The sequence below is a fragment of the Quercus robur genome, chromosome 7 (genome assembly GCF_932294415.1).
Source record: "Quercus robur chromosome 7, dhQueRobu3.1, whole genome shotgun sequence".
Taxonomy (NCBI): Eukaryota; Viridiplantae; Streptophyta; class Magnoliopsida; order Fagales; family Fagaceae; genus Quercus; species Quercus robur.
This window is the reverse complement of record NC_065540.1, coordinates 2145353-2162016: the sequence shown is the minus strand read 5'-3', so window position 1 is coordinate 2162016 and position 16664 is coordinate 2145353. Positions and strand designations below refer to the sequence as shown.

The following is a 16664-nucleotide window of genomic DNA, read 5'->3' as shown; positions in this document are numbered from 1 at the left end:
GGGTACATCCACACACAGTACCAATATTCTCTCCACGGTCTGGTTGTTCATGGTAGCATTAGCCAGTCGAAAATTCAACCTTCCCAAAAATCTCTTTCCCTATCTATTTACTCCATCAACTGTCTTCCAACAAACCCCGAAGAAAACTAAAAAAAAAAAAACAGACCATCTCTCACTCTCAATCACAAAACCACCGCAGGGCAGTTGCACCTTCACTCAATATCGATCCTATTGTTTTGCTTGTTTGCTAAAAAAGAAAAGAGTTCACAATGATGAAACAATTGCACAAGCAATCGAACGCGAACCACAGAAGAGATGACGAGATCCCAATGGGCGTGGGGCAAAACGCGCCGTACTCACCAAAAGCCTTCAAGCCAACTCGATCTCTCCCTCGATCCATCAACTACCTCTTCAAAGAACAGAGGCTTCTTTTCATTCTAGTCGGCATTCTCATTGGCTCGACATTTTTCATTCTCCAGCCCACGCTCTCTCGACTCGGCCCATCCGAGCCCACTTCCTCAATCCCGCGCACAATCTCGACCATCGATCGGGTCTCGACTCGATTTCCCGCCATTCCGGCCAAGTTTGGGCGGGTCCCAGCTGGGATCTCGAGGCAGAGATCGAGGATCGTGGTCACCGGTGGGGCCGGGTTTGTTGGTAGTCACCTCGTCGACAAGCTTATCAAGAGAGGTGATGATGTGATTGTGATTGACAATTTCTTCACCGGGAGGAAAGAGAACTTGGTCCACCATTTTGGGAACCCGAGGTTCGAGCTCATTCGACACGATGTGGTCGAGCCTATACTTCTCGAAGTCGATCAGATCTACCACTTGGCTTGCCCTGCCTCTCCTGTTCATTACAAGTACAATCCTGTCAAGACCATTATATCCTTTATCGTTATAATTCGTAAATGGGTCATTGTTTTATTTAACTTTTGCCTATGATTTTGCTGTTTTTATTATTAAATATTGAATGTGAAGTGTTTTGAGGTCCTTGAACGTGTGAGTGTGATTACAAGACCAATGTGATGGGTACATTAAATATGTTGGGTCTGGCAAAGAGAATTGGAGCGAGGTTTTTGCTGACGAGTACCAGTGAGGTTTATGGAGACCCACTTGAGCATCCCCAGAAAGAGACTTATTGGGGAAATGTGAACCCAATTGGTGAGTTTGGTAGTTAAGTTAATGTTGTTTCGTTGTGATGAATTGGTGTTGGTTGGTTATGTTTATGTGATTTGAAAATGGTTTAGGTGAGAGGAGTTGCTATGATGAAGGAAAGCGGACAGCGGAAACCTTAGCAATGGATTATCACCGAGGTGCTGGTGTTGAGGTAATTCATTCCGAGATTTCACCTGGTACATTGTTATGTTTTAGTATTTTCAATGGTATTAATTAGTATGTTAATCTAGATATGCTTTATTATCATCAGTATTAACTCAAGAGAGTTTTGGAGCTTACCATCCTTGTCTGGCATCATTAGAAATACTTAACATACTAAATATGCTGCCCTGCAGCTCGAACCCACGCCAAGTGCCTGGGGAGGTACCAACTCCCCCAAATGGTGCGGTGGTAATTGAGTTTTAATATTTATGATCTTCCTTTTTCTGTTGATATTGTTAGAATATTGGTTAAAGATTAAATTCAACATTTTTTATACTTTTGAGGTAATCGGTAATTTATCAGATTTGTTGGTCAAAAAGTTTCATAGCCAATATATTAAGTCATGATCAATAGACTTATATATTCAGCTTAATTAAAAGAGAGATAAGGAAGGGAAAGTATAGGGCTGTACCATTACGGCTCCTTCTCTATTCCTTTTCTTTCCATATATAATTAATCCCCCCCAATAGCAGTCTTTATTGTAGAACATATCACATTTGCAATGATTTCTCATATTTCTTTTTCCTATGGCTACTAAAACAAATCAGGAAAACTTCCTTGAAACTCTGTCTGGTTTTAGAGGATTTGTCAGTAAGCCCGAAACCAATCCACCAGAACTTAGTTTTTTTAATCTTCAAAAACAAAAGAGCACACGTTCAAAACTTGAAATTTTCCAGTTCTTCCAATTTTTGCTAAATTCTAAATTATGTGATTGACTTGCCATTATGTGTCCAGGCATGAAGTTGGATGTGCTGTAGAATCTGAATGCTTTGCAGATCCTCTATATTAGGCGAATTTGTAAATTATGTAACTGAAAGTCCTCTCACTTAATGAGAGATGATTTATTTGTGAACTCTGTCTATATCTGATTGTCGCTTCTGCCATTCACCACACTTGTATATAGATAATTGACATGTGGTACTACTGATGGGGCTTACTGTTTACAGGTTCGTATAGCTCGCATTTTTAACACATATGGACCTCGTATGTGTTTAGATGATGGGCGTGTTGTCAGCAATTTTGTTGCACAGGTTATAATCTCTCAACTGATATCTTTTGTTGTTCTAACATGTTTATTTGATGACTTCTAGAAAATGAACTATTCCTGAAGAAGTTGTCATTAATGAGGTTTCTGACTAACATAGCTATACATTGCAGGCCATCCGCAAACAGCCATTGACAGTATACGGTGATGGAAAACAGACACGAAGCTTCCAATATGTCTCTGATTTGGTATGGCAGCTTTATGTCTTACATACTTTTACCATGGCATTTCCTTACTCTTTTTTAGGACTTCACTAGTCCACTATCAATTACGTATTTTTGTGCTTGCGACATTCTTCTGGAAAGGAGTCTGGACTTTAAAGTGCTGTATTGGGTTCATGGATTCAGCAGTTTTTGTTCTATGCTGGCATAAAAATGCTGTTGATCATGAACCAAATTAAAAAATAATAGCAAATTTTGCATGAGAAGTTGTATTAGTGTTTGATATTACCAAGAAATTGAACCTAAGCTGCCAAATAAAAAGCTTGTCTTTCATGCCATTTTTATGAATCTTTTGGGTCAAAATGCTATTCTGGTCACTATTCATGGATTCTTAATTTTTTTTTTTTTTTTTTTTTTTTCAAAAAAAAAAGTTCCAGGCATGAGTTCATATCATATGGCTTTAGCAAAGACACTATGAAATGACTAAAAATAGCTTGGTTGAGAAGCTAAACTAAGAAAACATTGTATGAGAAGCTGCAGATTGAAATTCTGGAATGATGTGAGAGAGGAACTTGAAACCTTTTTAAATGACAGGTTGACGGACTGTATGCGCTGATGGAAAGTGAGCATGTGGGGCCTTTCAACCTGGGTAACCCAGGGGAATTCACTATGCTAGAGCTTGCAGAGGTTTGTCTTCCTTTAAAATTTCATACTATTTATAAATAAGGCTTATATCTTTGAAAATGCTTAGATGTGGACTTTCAGAAGTATCCTCTATTTGGAGGTGCTCATGGGTTGGTTGGACTTGGGTTTAGGGTCATTCTGTCAGTCAACCTGAGCATGGGTTGGGAAGAACAAAAACAGCCACTGGCCAACACAATTGAGCTGTCCAACCGGACTTTGTTTTAGATTGGATTGGTGAATTTGGGGTAGGAAGGGGGTTAGCTGGAGGAAAAGAAAAGAGTTTGGGGTCACTGGTGCTGGATCAATGGTTGCCATGCCAGGAATGCTGATTGAAATGGGAGAGAGGGGCCATCGGTGAGAGAGAGGTTGGGGGTATATGGGAGGTTCAAGTTAGGCAGATGATAGGTGCCTAGACCCATTATTTTACTGTCAGGGTCGGGCTTGAAGCTCCACAACCTTACACTGACTGTGCCCGCTGTTGAAACCATCCTGAGAAGATCAGGTTGGATAGGAATAGTCTGATTGATTGGGCACCATTCAATATTATGCGGGTTATTTCTATTTTTTTCCCTTTCTGGGATCCAACAGATGCATGTGGTTTTTCATTGAAAGTGTTCATATTGGGATCCGATAGATACATGTGGCTTTTCTTCAAAAGTGTTCGTAGGTCTCACAGTGATAGAGAGATTCGTAGTTTACATTGACAGTACTGAGACAGTGAAATTATCTTTTCTCCAAAATATTCAGGTCGTCAAAGAAACTATAGATTCAAGTGCAACAATAGAATTCAAACCAAACACTGCTGATGATCCGCACATGAGGAAACCAGATATTAGCAAGGCAAAGGAACTGCTGAACTGGGAGCCAAAAGTCTCACTTAGAGAGGGGCTGCCTCTTATGGTGAGTGATTTCCAGAACCGCATTTTGAATGAAGATGAAGGAAAAGGGGTATAAATAAAAAATGACAGCAAACCAGCATGTATAGTGTGAAGTGCACTTCTGTATGTTGTCCATTCATTTAATTATTATCATTCTTAGTTCAAGTTACCTGGAAATTCTAGCAACATTCCACTGTTGTAGGAAGGTATACGGTACCAGTTGTTTTTCTACATTGTGTGCTTGATCAGCAAAACAACTTCATTTTTGTTAGGTTTTAGTAACATTTTTTAATACCACTCCTCTGGCACTGAACTGTTGATGGTGAAACTGTATTTTTGTTTTCGTTTTTTTCCTTTTTATTTGGTATAAAATAATGCAGTTTTATTTAGATATTGATTCATATCAGCTGTCACAAGGTTCTGCAAAAACTCAGGAATCTCCTCTCCATACTATTACAGCCTCTGTCTGTGAGGCTCTTTTGGCCAACTCATAAGCTGCAGTTTTACAATTTCTATTCACGCGCACTAGTTGAGTTTCTTGGAATGACTTGTTAGAAAACCTGGGTTTGGTCTTCAAGTGTAGGAAACCGAAGTAAAACTAAATTGGTACTTGGTACAAGACCAAACTTACTGGGGCCCGTTTATACACAGACTAAGTTGGGCTTGGACTTAGTGAGGACTGCAACTAGTATAGTAATTTTAGTCTTAAAAAGTCCAAGAAGTAGAAGTATGTGTTTATTGTGGGTCAGTTTGGTGGAGTAAAGCATTTGAGCCTAGTATGGGCTTCTGTGGGCTCATTTAGTCCAAAACCAATCCACTTCATTCCAGTTTCGAATCCTCGTAGCTTTGAACAAGATGCTTTTTCATTTTTTTTTTTTTTGGGCCTTTCGGCTAAGATCTTTTTTTTTTTTTTGAGAATAAGTTAGTTACTTTCAAGTTTTGGACCATGGTTTAAATAGAAAGAAAAAGTTCTAAAGCCATCTGTCTCTTGGCAACTCTTTTCTACAGCACACCCATGATTTCCATTTATTGAACGGCCACGTGTTCCTATGTAGAATTTTGTTTTTTTATTTTTTATTTTTAGCGAAGGCTAAGTCACCAAAGAATTAAAAAGAGTTGTAATTATCTAGGAGTAGTGGAGTACAGTATTTTGGAACTCTTTATTCTCACATAAAAGTTGTTCTCTTTTATTAAATTTATGGTGGGATCTATTATTCATGTGAAAGGAATAGATTCCATGTAATTGCACTCTAAAAATAGTTAATAATTTTTCTAAATAAATAAATTTTGTGAAATTGATAAAAAACCAGTGAGTATATTCTAATTTTTTTTAAACCTAAGCATAATTAGCATTTTGGCACAATTTATTTATTAAAATGCCGAGACAATTTTATCAGTGGAAAAAAAAAAAGTATTAAAGGAAGATGCATAGGAAGGGAGCAAAAGAAGAATATGGAACAAAGAATAAGGGAGAAAAATTTTGGACTTCGAATGCTAACTGGAATCTGGACCCACTTAATCTTCCACTAGAAAAAGTCTAGCTCTTTTAAATACATTGTAAGTAACAAAGTCGTTGCCAAATGATGCCAGACAAGTAATACTTGCAACATGTAATATTTGAGTTCCATTTACATTTATAAAAAAAAGAAAAAAAAAATTGTCAAATTTCCTCCAATGAGTATTTAAATCTTTAAAAGTAGCAAAAAAGGGTCACACTTACCAATTATTATATCAATACTCTTCCACTCTCCTCTCCTTTTCTTCCTCTATGCTTCTCTCCCTCTAACCTTCCAAACACATTGTTAGGCTTTCCTGGCCTTTTAACATGTCAATCCCTTGTGTCATGCCGTATACTCCTACATCACAAATAATTCTATGTCGTAAAAGTATATTATATTTCCATTCCATAGTACATCATATTCACAATGTGTGGGTAACACCCAACTGTACCACACAATGTGAGTGTGATGCTGTATGAAATGGAAACACCATACATCTTTTTTTTAGCGCCATTACTTTCTTTACTTTACAAAGAGAACTAGGGATTAAACACACTTGTTTCCTTATTATTGTAACTATAGAATTATATGTATATGCATAAAGATATCTAACTAGATGGCTTGTGCGAGAGATGGTGGTCAATGAAAGCGTAGGGACAAATAAGGAATCGTCTGAAGTTGGGATTCTCAACTAGGCAAGGTTAGGCAGCTAGAGAGATACAAAGAGAGCGAAAAAGAAGAGAAGAAAGCCATTGAAGCATCTGATTCCATAAGCTTGCGAGGGAGAATATGAATTGATGGGTGGAGAAAACAAAGTTGCTTTGTGTCTCATCTTTCCACATGAAAGATATATTCCTTACTATCTGGCAGCATTTGTTCCATTAGAATTGAAATAATGTTGCACCAAAGATTTCCCTGTAGAAGCCTTTCTTTACATCTTTGTTACAGTCGGCACCCTTTCACGTGGAAACGACTATTTTTTTGAAATAAAAATAAAATTTTCCAACCATGGAGACATGTAAATGCAATGACATAGTTGGACCACCTAATTTTAATCCATTTCAACTACCATGGGAATCAATATCATAGGAGAGAGACTTTACTACATGGTAGACTAGAGAGAATTTAATGGGAATGAAATTGGACAAGAACAAAATTTTTTATTTTTTATTTATTACGTCTAACTTTATTTCTTTGATAAGTATATTGTGAAGGAGAAAGAGAAGATGGTTGAATTATAGAAATTTGACATTATAAAAAGTATCATTACAAGTAAACTACCACATATAACCCCAATTATGACCAACTTAGATCTGAGTTTGACAGCACCAATATTTTCACAACTTTTTGTTGCTGGCCATCCCTTATTCTATATACTTTGGTATATATTCTTCTTCAAAGGAAGAATTGCTTTAAACTCCGAAGACCTTAAATTCATTTTGGTGTACTATGCTAGGTGTGCCTTTAATAGAGTTGGTAAATGAATAGTCTTATTAGGACTTTCTTTTTCCTTTTTGAGTTTCTTCCTTACAAGAGATACTTACTATTAGACATGTCAATACGGGTCAGAATTTTCCGACCCGACCCGAACTCAACTTTTTTTTTTTTTTTTTTAATCCGAAGCAAAAACGGGTTGACTCATGACCCGATCCTTTTTTGCGGGTCAACCTGACCTGACCCAGATAACCTGTGACCCGACCCGTTAAAAAAAAATTCGCTAAAAAAATATTTAGACTACGCCCTGATACTAGGTGCATAAAGCGCAAAATACCAAAACCAATAGTCAATATATTATAGATATAAACAAGTAAAACAACAGACAAGACATGACATGAGAGAATGATATTTGAGCTTCATCACAACCAATAAGAGCTAAACTTCACAAACATGACACGAGAGAATGAGACAAGACAACACAAGACTTTCAAGACAACCATTAAATAAAAAATAAAATAAAATCTCATTCAATACTAGCTATAGTCCTAAGCCAAAGGCACAATGCACAAACATGAAAGTTGAAACGTGACAAACCAAACCACAAAGGGCCCCAAATCTTTCTCAATTCAGTTCCTCTACTCTTGTCTCTTGCGCGTCTGTGCCTTATTTTTCATTGCAATTTTTTTTAATGATTAGGAATTTGATCATTATGAAAGTGGTCGTGGTGCCAAAACAAAAAAAATCTCAGTTAGACTTGTATTTAGAAGAGCCTAGACTTAAGAAAAATTCAAAGTTGGAAGTTCTCTCTTGGTGGAAAGAGCATTACAATTGGTTTCCAAAGCTCTCTTTATTGGCACGAGATCTCATGAGCATTCCGATAACCATTGTTGCTTCTAAATCAAGTTTTAGCACTGGGAAAAAAATTCTTACTCCGTATCAATCACGTCTTTTACTTGAGAATGTGGAAGTTACGTTGTGTATTAAAAGTTAGCTATATGGATTTGAAGGTAATTTAATTTTTTTATAGTCATAATTATACAATTTCATTTCTTTATTGATTTGCTTTCATAGTACAGTAAGTTATATTAAAATATTGTATTGTAGATGAAGATGCTGATGAAATTGGCCAACTTGAGCTACAATTTGCAAGTATGAATATTTGTAGTGCTAAATCTGCTACCAATGTTGAGTAGATTGAAATTGAAGTGTAATTCTTATAAAATATTTACTTTTTTTTTTTTTTACTTAACCTGTTATGTTTATTTTTAAATCTTTTTTTGTTTAGTTTATCTTTCTAAATAATCCAACTTTACTATTATTTTAAATGCAACAGGAACATGTACACTTAAGAAGACCGATGACTTGCTACTTTGCTGGCTTACTTATTTTGTTTGTTTTAAGATCTATCTCTTTTTGAAGATGTAAACTTGTAATTATATGCATTTTAACAGTGAACTATTAATATTAAAGACTTTTACCATCATGAATTTATGACTATAAATAATTTTTGTTATGCTCAAAACTGTTAGAATTGGAAGGATATTAACAAATGACATTAAGTGTAGTTCATTTGCTTAATTGATTTTATTCATTTTATCTAAACAGGTTGTCAATGATTTGTTTTTGTAATTGAAAAAAAAATTAATAAATAAAAAAATAAACTTGTTTGAAAAATACAGGTCAACTTGACTCGAAACCCGATTGATTCGACCTAAACCCGACCCGATTCACCCGTTTTGACACGTCTACTTACTATAACATATTTAAGAACTTGAACTATCGTTTTCTAGTCAGGAAAAAAACAAAGAACTTGAAAATTTTAATGCAAAAACCATGCTCAAGTCTAGTACAAATTCAATAAGCTTAGCACATGAAGCTGTTGCTGGTTATTTAGCCGTTGCTCTGTCTCATCTGACCCTTATGTTTCTGTTCAAATATTAAAATTTCTGGACAAACTTCTTGCGAAGTGTTTAATAAGTAAAATATTAATTTGTAGGCCATACCCACAGGCCAACAGGCACACATTAACTGACAGTATTCAGTCATGTTTCTTCATCAGAAACAGTGAATTTTATTCTGTAAAGTTTGTAAATCTGAATCACCACATGAAAGTTTCACGGGAAGTCCACGCACATTCAAACCAAGAAACTTAAATTATATTGTCATTATTAAACATATATTTGCCCTGGTTTTGCACATTTGTGCTTTCTGTTTCCGATCACCTTATGTAAACCCTATCTTGGAAAAGGAAATTGCAAAACGAAGGCACGCTTGAAAAGAACTTCATAAATACATGTCTTTAGTTTTGAATATGGAGCTCCAACACGCTCTTCAATTAATTAAATATGACTAACACCAGCATTAACTAAAGAATACAAAGAGAATTAAGAAAATGAAAAAAAGAAGAGAGTAGTATCAAGTATCAATCAGAGCATTAAAGTGCATTTATGCTATAATCAATAGCTGAATTAATTGCTTCTATGAGTTACATATCAAGACTCAAGAGAATGAATTCCTTTCTCCCCTTATGATTGAGGCTCAGGTACATATAACCACCTCTGTAGACTTCTTGAATGCAAGGATTTTTTTTTAAAAGAATTGGCAGGCAAATGTAATAGAGCCTTATGATAAAGTGACTCAATTCTAGAAGTGGCAAAATTCGACACGACTAAACACTAAATTAGTAGATTATGAGTTGAAACTTAACAGATTCGTGTCATATTTGAGTTGATACAATTGATATGTTTAATAAACGTGTCTTGTTCGTTTCCAACCCATGGAATTTGTCTGGCCCGTTTAATTAAATAACATTTTAACAATATACCCTCCAAATCCTAAGTATATAAACTTATTAATTTTTGTGATTATTTGATATATTGTAATTGCTTATTGTAAAGCAATTACTCGTTAGTTCTGAATTTTATATTTGAAAAAATCTATTTGTTTGGTTTTTCATAGTTCATATCAATTTGGTTAATACAAAAATTTATATATATTTTTTTGTGCTTTGATAAATTCTTATAAACGGGTTAACACGGCTAACCCGTTTAATAAATAAGTCGTGTTAGAGTTAAGAAATCTTGACCCGTTTAATAAACATGTCGGATTAGTGTTAACCAATATAGTCGAATACTCAAGAGTCAATACGACCCGAACTTGACACGTGAACACAACCACCCTACTCAATTCCATGGAGCTCCTACTTTCTCAAAAATAATATTTTGGCAAGTCTCAAGCTTAATACATCACAGTTGAAATGTCAAGATCAATTATACTCCCAACAACCCTTCTTCTTTGTTTTCTTTTCTTTTTTTAAGTGGGAGAAGTACTACCAAAAACTCATACACCGTAAAAATATGGCAATCATAGATAAAGCAATCATAGATAGTACATCATTTTCATTCATTAAAACTACGGAAATGTTGGTTGAATCTCATAAAGAACGCTGTTTTTTTTCTGTCCTCAAGTGACCTTCATTTCCTCTAATTTCTCTTGTACTTCTATTGTCAATTAGGCTAATTGTTTAGCAGAAAAAGCATTAGGAGTTTTTAATTCAGGAAAAAATAAAAACCCCTATGATTTTATAAAATGCCAAAGACTATTTATAAAACCCCTCTGTAAACTTTGAATTATAACTTGTTGAATGTATAGTCTCTTGCAAGTAAAAATGCCTATTTAGTTTAGGTTGTATTATTAAAATTAGAAGTCCTCGTCTAGAATAGTTGCTAGGGAAAAACTAAAAAGAGTGTTCTCATAATCAAAGCTATCACATTGCACAATTTTTTTTTTTTCAAAAATAATTAAATTTATTATAACTATGTGTTTAAATTTAATTAGGGAACTAAATGTATTGTATCAAAATTGAAAAATCATTGAATACTTTGAGAGTACCATAAAAAGTAAGACTTAGATACAGTACTTATGTGCTGTTCCTTAGGTTCCTCTCTTAAGATTCTGTCATGTGTGTTTTTTTTTTTTTAATTGGATGGAAGTGTATTTTTTAAGTTAAGTAGCCACATGACAAAATTTTTAAAATGAAATTTAAGGAACAGCACCTAAGATGCTGTACATAAGTTTTGCTATACCATAAATACGTATTCACTCCTCTCACAATAAATTTAGTTAATGAGACCCACAATTATGTGAGAGAAAAAAAAATGCATTTATGATACTTCGAAAGTATTCAATAATTACCCACCAGAATTTTATCTATGGACAAAAAGTAGGCATTAAGATGGGAGAGAAATACATGGAGTCCCATGTTATATCCGTTTCTTTAGAAGAAGAAAAAAAAGCCAATAACCATTATGTCATCACCATCTCCAATAATTACCAAAACATTTACACGGTCAAGTTTGTAAACCGTTATCACACTCGACAAACATCACTGGCATAATAAAGGATTATAGGCACAATGAATTATTACTCCACACAGAAGTCTAATGTGTAAACTTTCAAAACTCTCTCTCTCTCTCTCTCTCTCTCTCTCTTTAGTTCAGGCTTAAAAGCAAAAGAACCAACTTTTTTTACAAGAACACAGAGCCACCAAATTTGTAATTGTATACTCTAGCTCTCTCTCTCTCTCTCTCTCTCTCTCTCTCAATCATATGCAGATTCTCTAAACCACTAGTTCCATCTGTTAGCATTATTCAAAGATTAAAGGGCATAAAAATGTTGTGCACATCCCAAGCCTCAACGGCCATATGTATGAGCATGGAAGAAGCATCATGTTCCTCTTCATCCACAATTCAACTCGGCGGCCGAGCCATCGACCGCCACAACCCAATAATCAGAGATGCAAATAGAAGCTCTAGAACTCTCTCCGCTCCCTGCTCTTCTCAGCCACCTATCAATCCAAAACCTTACCGTCAACTCCAAAAGACCAAGAAAAGCTCTTCTTCTTCTTCAAAGCCAGCTGACCATAACAAGAAGAAAAGTTCCACCAAGCCAATTGATGAAAAGAAGAAAAGTGTGGCTAAGCTAACTGATCATCATATTATCAACAAGAACTCTTCTCAGCCAACTGATATTATAACCAAGCGTTGGACTAAACCAGTTGGTGATTTAATCACACCTCCTGGTTCGTCTAGATACTTGTTGAGCGATACGGCCTTATCGGATAGCGACCCAGTTTTGGCATTGGTTCCGGTTGAAGAAAAGAAGATAACTCAAGCTGTAAATCAAGATGAATCCAATGCTTCAAAACCCTCTTCCTCTTCGTCGTCTAGCTCAAAAACCTCTTCGCCTGATCAGGTTTGTTCTCAATCTCCTTTTCATTCTTATGCATGAAAGACAAGGCAGACATGATAGCCAGGCTATTTAATTAATTAGTATGATCTATTAACATTATTGAATTTATTGTTTTGCATATATATACTATTGCTCAAAAAAATGAGAATTGGGATTTGCATATATGGTGTTTCAACTCTGGTCGTTTTAAAGGTGCAAGCTTAAATTGAATGGATGCAACAGCTTGTTGCAAAGTATGTTTTTTTTTATTACAATCTAAATCTAAATTTTGCATCTTGCTTCTGTTTAATTAATTAATTATAATTATTATTATTATTATTATTATTATTATTATTATTATTATTATTATTATTATTTTGGGAGAAAAGAGAGGAAATTTTATTTATCTAAACATTAAGTACAATATGATCTATCAATATTCTTGAAGTTTTCATTTTCATATACTATTGCTCAAGAAATGAGAATTGAAGTGGGCATCTCAAATTAATCTTACTGTTTTAAAGATGCAAGCTTAAATGGATGGATACGACAGGTTGTTGCAAAATATTTTTTTTTTTTTTTTTTCTAATAATAAATTGAAGCTTCTCCCTGTGTCAGTTCAAAAGAGGAAAGGAAAAGGAAAAACTAGAAAGTTCAGCTTGTGGGATTGATATTTTAATGTTACTAAAGTCACTTTGGGCCTTTTTTAATGGTCTCTCCAGCTCCCCACAAAGGGAGGAGTTCGGATTTGAGCCACCACCCATCCTTTGAGGTTGAGCTTGGCTAGTTGGCTTCTTCTAGTTCTAGGAAAAAGAAAAAAGAAAACCCAATTGCTATTAGATAAGTTTTGGAGTGATCTTACTTTTTAAATCTACGTCAGATAATGAAATGATTTACTGAGTCTTACATTCTTGAAATTGAGTTGGTTTGGTTGAAAGTACAAGCAAATTTACTAAATCACATTTTAACATTAATATTGATAGAGTTTACAGTGACGGGTTGATGAAATTAATGATATTGTTCTCATGCAGGTTGTGGTGTTGAGGGTGTCACTACACTGCAAAGGCTGTGAAGGAAAAGTAAGGAAACATCTCTCTAGAATGGAAGGTATGCATATGAATATGACTTTCTATCCGTTACTTCTTAGGTTTTGTCAAGCCATCAATTTGAGAAATTTTACTAGCCTGCCACTCTTTTTGTCAAAACTCCATCTTTCTTATCTGCAATAGACCAGTTGTACTTAGGTGGGTCAGATTTTTCGTCCTTCATTTTTTTCATGTTTTTACAGGTACTAATTTCGAGGTTATCTTAGAAGTTTCAGATGTTATGAAATCTTTTGCCAAAACAAATTATTAATATCTTTTACCAAAATAAACTGACAGTGTTTATTACGTACACACCTTATTACACACCTATTTTTTGAACCGAAATCATGTTTTTAACTTGATTTTAGTTTTTTTAAAAAATGTGTAATATATGTATCAGTTTTTATAACCAAAAAATAAAAACATTTATGGAAGTTAATTATGTGAACAGGAGTGACATCATTCAACATAGACTTTGCAGCGAAAAAGGTAACAATTATTGGAGATGTGACCCCAGTAAGCGTTCTGGCAAGTGTGTCAAAGGTGAAGAATGCTCAGTTTTGGCCCTCTTCAATTTCTGCAACTTCTGCCCCAGCTGGTGGGTCTAATAATGTTGAAACCAAGAAGTAAAGAAAGAGTTAGCTAGTGAGAAAATCAGGAAATTCTGCTATGGGTTATGTGAGAAACAAATACTTAATTTAGTGTAAATGCCAGTTATTATGCTAGAAGAATTTGTAACATTTGCTTCTATTTGCAAGAAAAGAGTGGGAACTTTTTTTTTTTCTTCTTCTTTTAAGGTATTCTAACCAAAGCAGAAATATGCTTAGCTATAGCTTTTTCCCATCCCATGTTCCCCATGGACCATGGTTTTGCTATAATACTACCATGCCTTTGTGCTTCCCAACAACTTATTTTTTCGTCTCTACCATATTTATTCTCTGGTAGGGTGTTTGGGGAAGAGTAAAGTTTGTTTATTAACTCAAAGGACCATGTATTCTTGCTTCTTGTTATGGTTTGAAATTAATCAATTATATAGAGGCAATGCATCCCGGCAAAAACCATATACTTTTTACATCTGAACTTGAATTTGAAAGCAGGTCAGATTAGACTGACCAAGGCCTTTGCCTTTAAAAAACCCAAAAAGGAAAAAAGAAAAAGAGATGAGATTTTTTAGGATAGTAGTGTTTGAGACGATATTTGTTAGAAATATATTAGCCTATTAGTATAGACTCAAGCCTAATCTTATTTTATGTGTAAGTCAAGTCTCATACTTAATACTACAAATCTATTAATTATAATTAGCATAAAGTTAGTCTAGGGTTTAACCTACTATATATATACACATATTAAGTTTATTGTAATATAAGACACTTAACTTGCATACAAAGTAAGATTGAGTTTTAGTCTATACTAATGCGGGCGAATATATCTTTAACAATAATCTTATATATAACAAGTACATACAACATCATTTCACGTATGTAAAATTTATATACAAGTAATGATCTTCTTCTTTTTGAAAACATATTCAAGTAATGATCTAAGTCCCGTATATAGAGTTTTGATTCTGTCGGGGTGGCCTATGAACGTGTTGTTTCTGTTTAGTGTTTAATGTTATTTCCTTTCTACCCAAAAAAAAAAAAAAATGTCCCGTTTAGAAAATAATGACTGTAAAGTTACATATTTGTCATTTGCTTTTATGTAAGAATGAAAAAGACTGGCCTTTTATGTAAAGGTACTGAGCACTGAATGAAGAAAAGTTTATCTTTGAATACCGTAAAAATTCTCTTTATTTTGTTCAATGGAAACCCCATGGCAGCATTTGGTTTCCTCTCAAAAGTCAAAAGTCAAAAGTCAAATCCCTATGCTTACTTTTGGGCCGCCCCATTTTGTTGCTTTTTAGCCAAAATGAAAAAAAAGTTGGCTTATTCGCCAAAGCATATCATATTTCAGACAAAATTTAGGTGAGTTTGATAAATAAATAAATAAGCTGCCAGGCTGCTTTCTTATCCAACTCTTTTTAATGCCCTTTGTTAGAGGGTCAGACTTAGATAAAGTAACTTTAAGTTTATTACATTAGATTTCTTGGTTAAATTCAAAACAACCAAGTGTTTGAATACAATTGAGAAACTTATTATACTACATCTAAAGTGTTGTATATAAGTTTATTACCTAATTGGCTAATTTGTTGCTCTCAGGAACTGTAATTAAATTTTGTTCTCATTTTTTGAGGCAAAATCACACTAAAGATGAGCCTTTCAACTCCCCAAAAAAAAAAATTAAATGAAAGGAAAGGAAAGGGAGAATAGGTGAGTTGGTGGTAAAAAGGAGCCAACAATCTACTAAAACAAGTATTAAGCTTTGCCACAATTTTTTTTTCTTCTCTCTGTATGAATTTGTTCTTCGTGTCCCAGCGGTAAAGCATTTTTTGGTCCCAAGTTGTCGATAGTGAGGCAATAAAGAGGTTGCACATGGCACAAACTAAAGCATATATGGCTGGTCATTGTATTGGTAAGATGACAAGTACAAAGGCCATAGTTAAGTTATGGTGTATGACTCAATGGGCCAAGAATTATTGGTTGTGTCAGGTTAATCGTTTTGACCACTCCAATCTAGCTTTGGAGCCCAGCCAGCTATGTCGGAACTTCATACTTGCATCTTCAAAGAGCACATCATTATCTTGAGCAAAATAGCAACGGTTAAAATGTACCATAAATAGTCATAAAACAACTCATCACTCACTCTACCACTACCGGTCTATTCTAGTTAGTGGGAAAATGGCTATCGTTCATTTGAAATGAATTCATTTCATTTCATAGTTAAGATTAATTTTATAAATTTAAAAGTATAGGTACTGTTATATCATTTAAAATTATTTTAATGCCGTGACAATATGTATATTATTAAATAACATAAAATAAAATCTTTATCGTGAAATGATCAAAATTGAGAGAGGATCTTGTTACTTATCAGTAGGGTTATTTTTATCAAAGCACGAAAGTGACGATTGCAAACCTCTTTTTCTAATGTGCACTTAAATTCCTCCGTAGGCCATTTGCAGTTTTTCTTCATCGACTAGTGCATGCATTCTCCGCCCTATCTATTGGGCTTCCTCATTGACTTGACCTTTATTGGCTTAGTCTTGGTGACTTTTGTGATACCCTAGATTGATTAAATATAGATTGAGTGTGTTTTGTGTGGTTGTGTGTCGAGTCTCACATCAAACATAAACTAAGTTATTATGGACTTTATTAACAACCACAAGGA

At 34.5% G+C, this 16664-nt stretch overlaps 2 protein-coding genes across 3 annotated transcripts; both read left to right on the top strand.

Moving 5' to 3' along the window:
- LOC126691690 (UDP-glucuronic acid decarboxylase 1) lies at window positions 1-4536 on the top strand. Of its 2 annotated transcripts, none has more exons than XM_050386788.1 (7): window positions 1-885; window positions 1017-1163; window positions 1250-1329; window positions 2327-2410; window positions 2538-2612; window positions 3180-3272; window positions 4017-4536. In XM_050386788.1, exons 1-7 carry the CDS (start codon window positions 270-272, stop codon window positions 4221-4223), a joined length of 1302 nt encoding a protein of 433 aa, XP_050242745.1. In that variant the 5' UTR covers window positions 1-269; the 3' UTR covers window positions 4224-4536. The 2 variants fall into 2 exon arrangements, with proteins under 2 accessions (XP_050242745.1, XP_050242744.1); XM_050386787.1 differs by having other exon boundaries at window positions 2-889; window positions 1021-1163.
- Window positions 4537-11501: 6965 nt separating this feature from the next.
- Window positions 11502-14179, top strand: LOC126691689 (protein SODIUM POTASSIUM ROOT DEFECTIVE 3). The gene is made up of 3 exons (XM_050386786.1): window positions 11502-12336; window positions 13344-13419; window positions 13849-14179. The coding sequence occupies exons 1-3, from the start codon at window positions 11755-11757 to the stop codon at window positions 14025-14027; spliced, it is 837 nt and encodes a 278-aa protein (XP_050242743.1). The 5' UTR covers window positions 11502-11754; the 3' UTR covers window positions 14028-14179.
- Window positions 14180-16664: the final 2485 nt, after the last annotated feature.

What these genes read in the sequence shown, in the direction of transcription:
- LOC126691690 (XM_050386788.1), top strand. Translation starts at nt 270, where the DNA reads ATGATGAAACAATTGCACAAGCAATCGAACGCGAACCACAGAAGAGAT. An exon ending in ACCGAGGTGCTGGTGTTGAG is followed by an intron (nt 1,330 to 2,326) that starts GTAATTCATTCC and finishes TACTGTTTACAG; the next exon opens with GTTCGTATAGCTCGCATTTT. An exon ending in TCAGCAATTTTGTTGCACAG is followed by an intron (nt 2,411 to 2,537) that starts GTTATAATCTCT and finishes TATACATTGCAG; the next exon opens with GCCATCCGCAAACAGCCATT.
- LOC126691689 (XM_050386786.1), top strand. Translation starts at nt 11,755, where the DNA reads ATGTTGTGCACATCCCAAGCCTCAACGGCCATATGTATGAGCATGGAA. An exon ending in AAACCTCTTCGCCTGATCAG is followed by an intron (nt 12,337 to 13,343) that starts GTTTGTTCTCAA and finishes GTTCTCATGCAG; the next exon opens with GTTGTGGTGTTGAGGGTGTC. An exon ending in ACATCTCTCTAGAATGGAAG is followed by an intron (nt 13,420 to 13,848) that starts GTATGCATATGA and finishes TTATGTGAACAG; the next exon opens with GAGTGACATCATTCAACATA.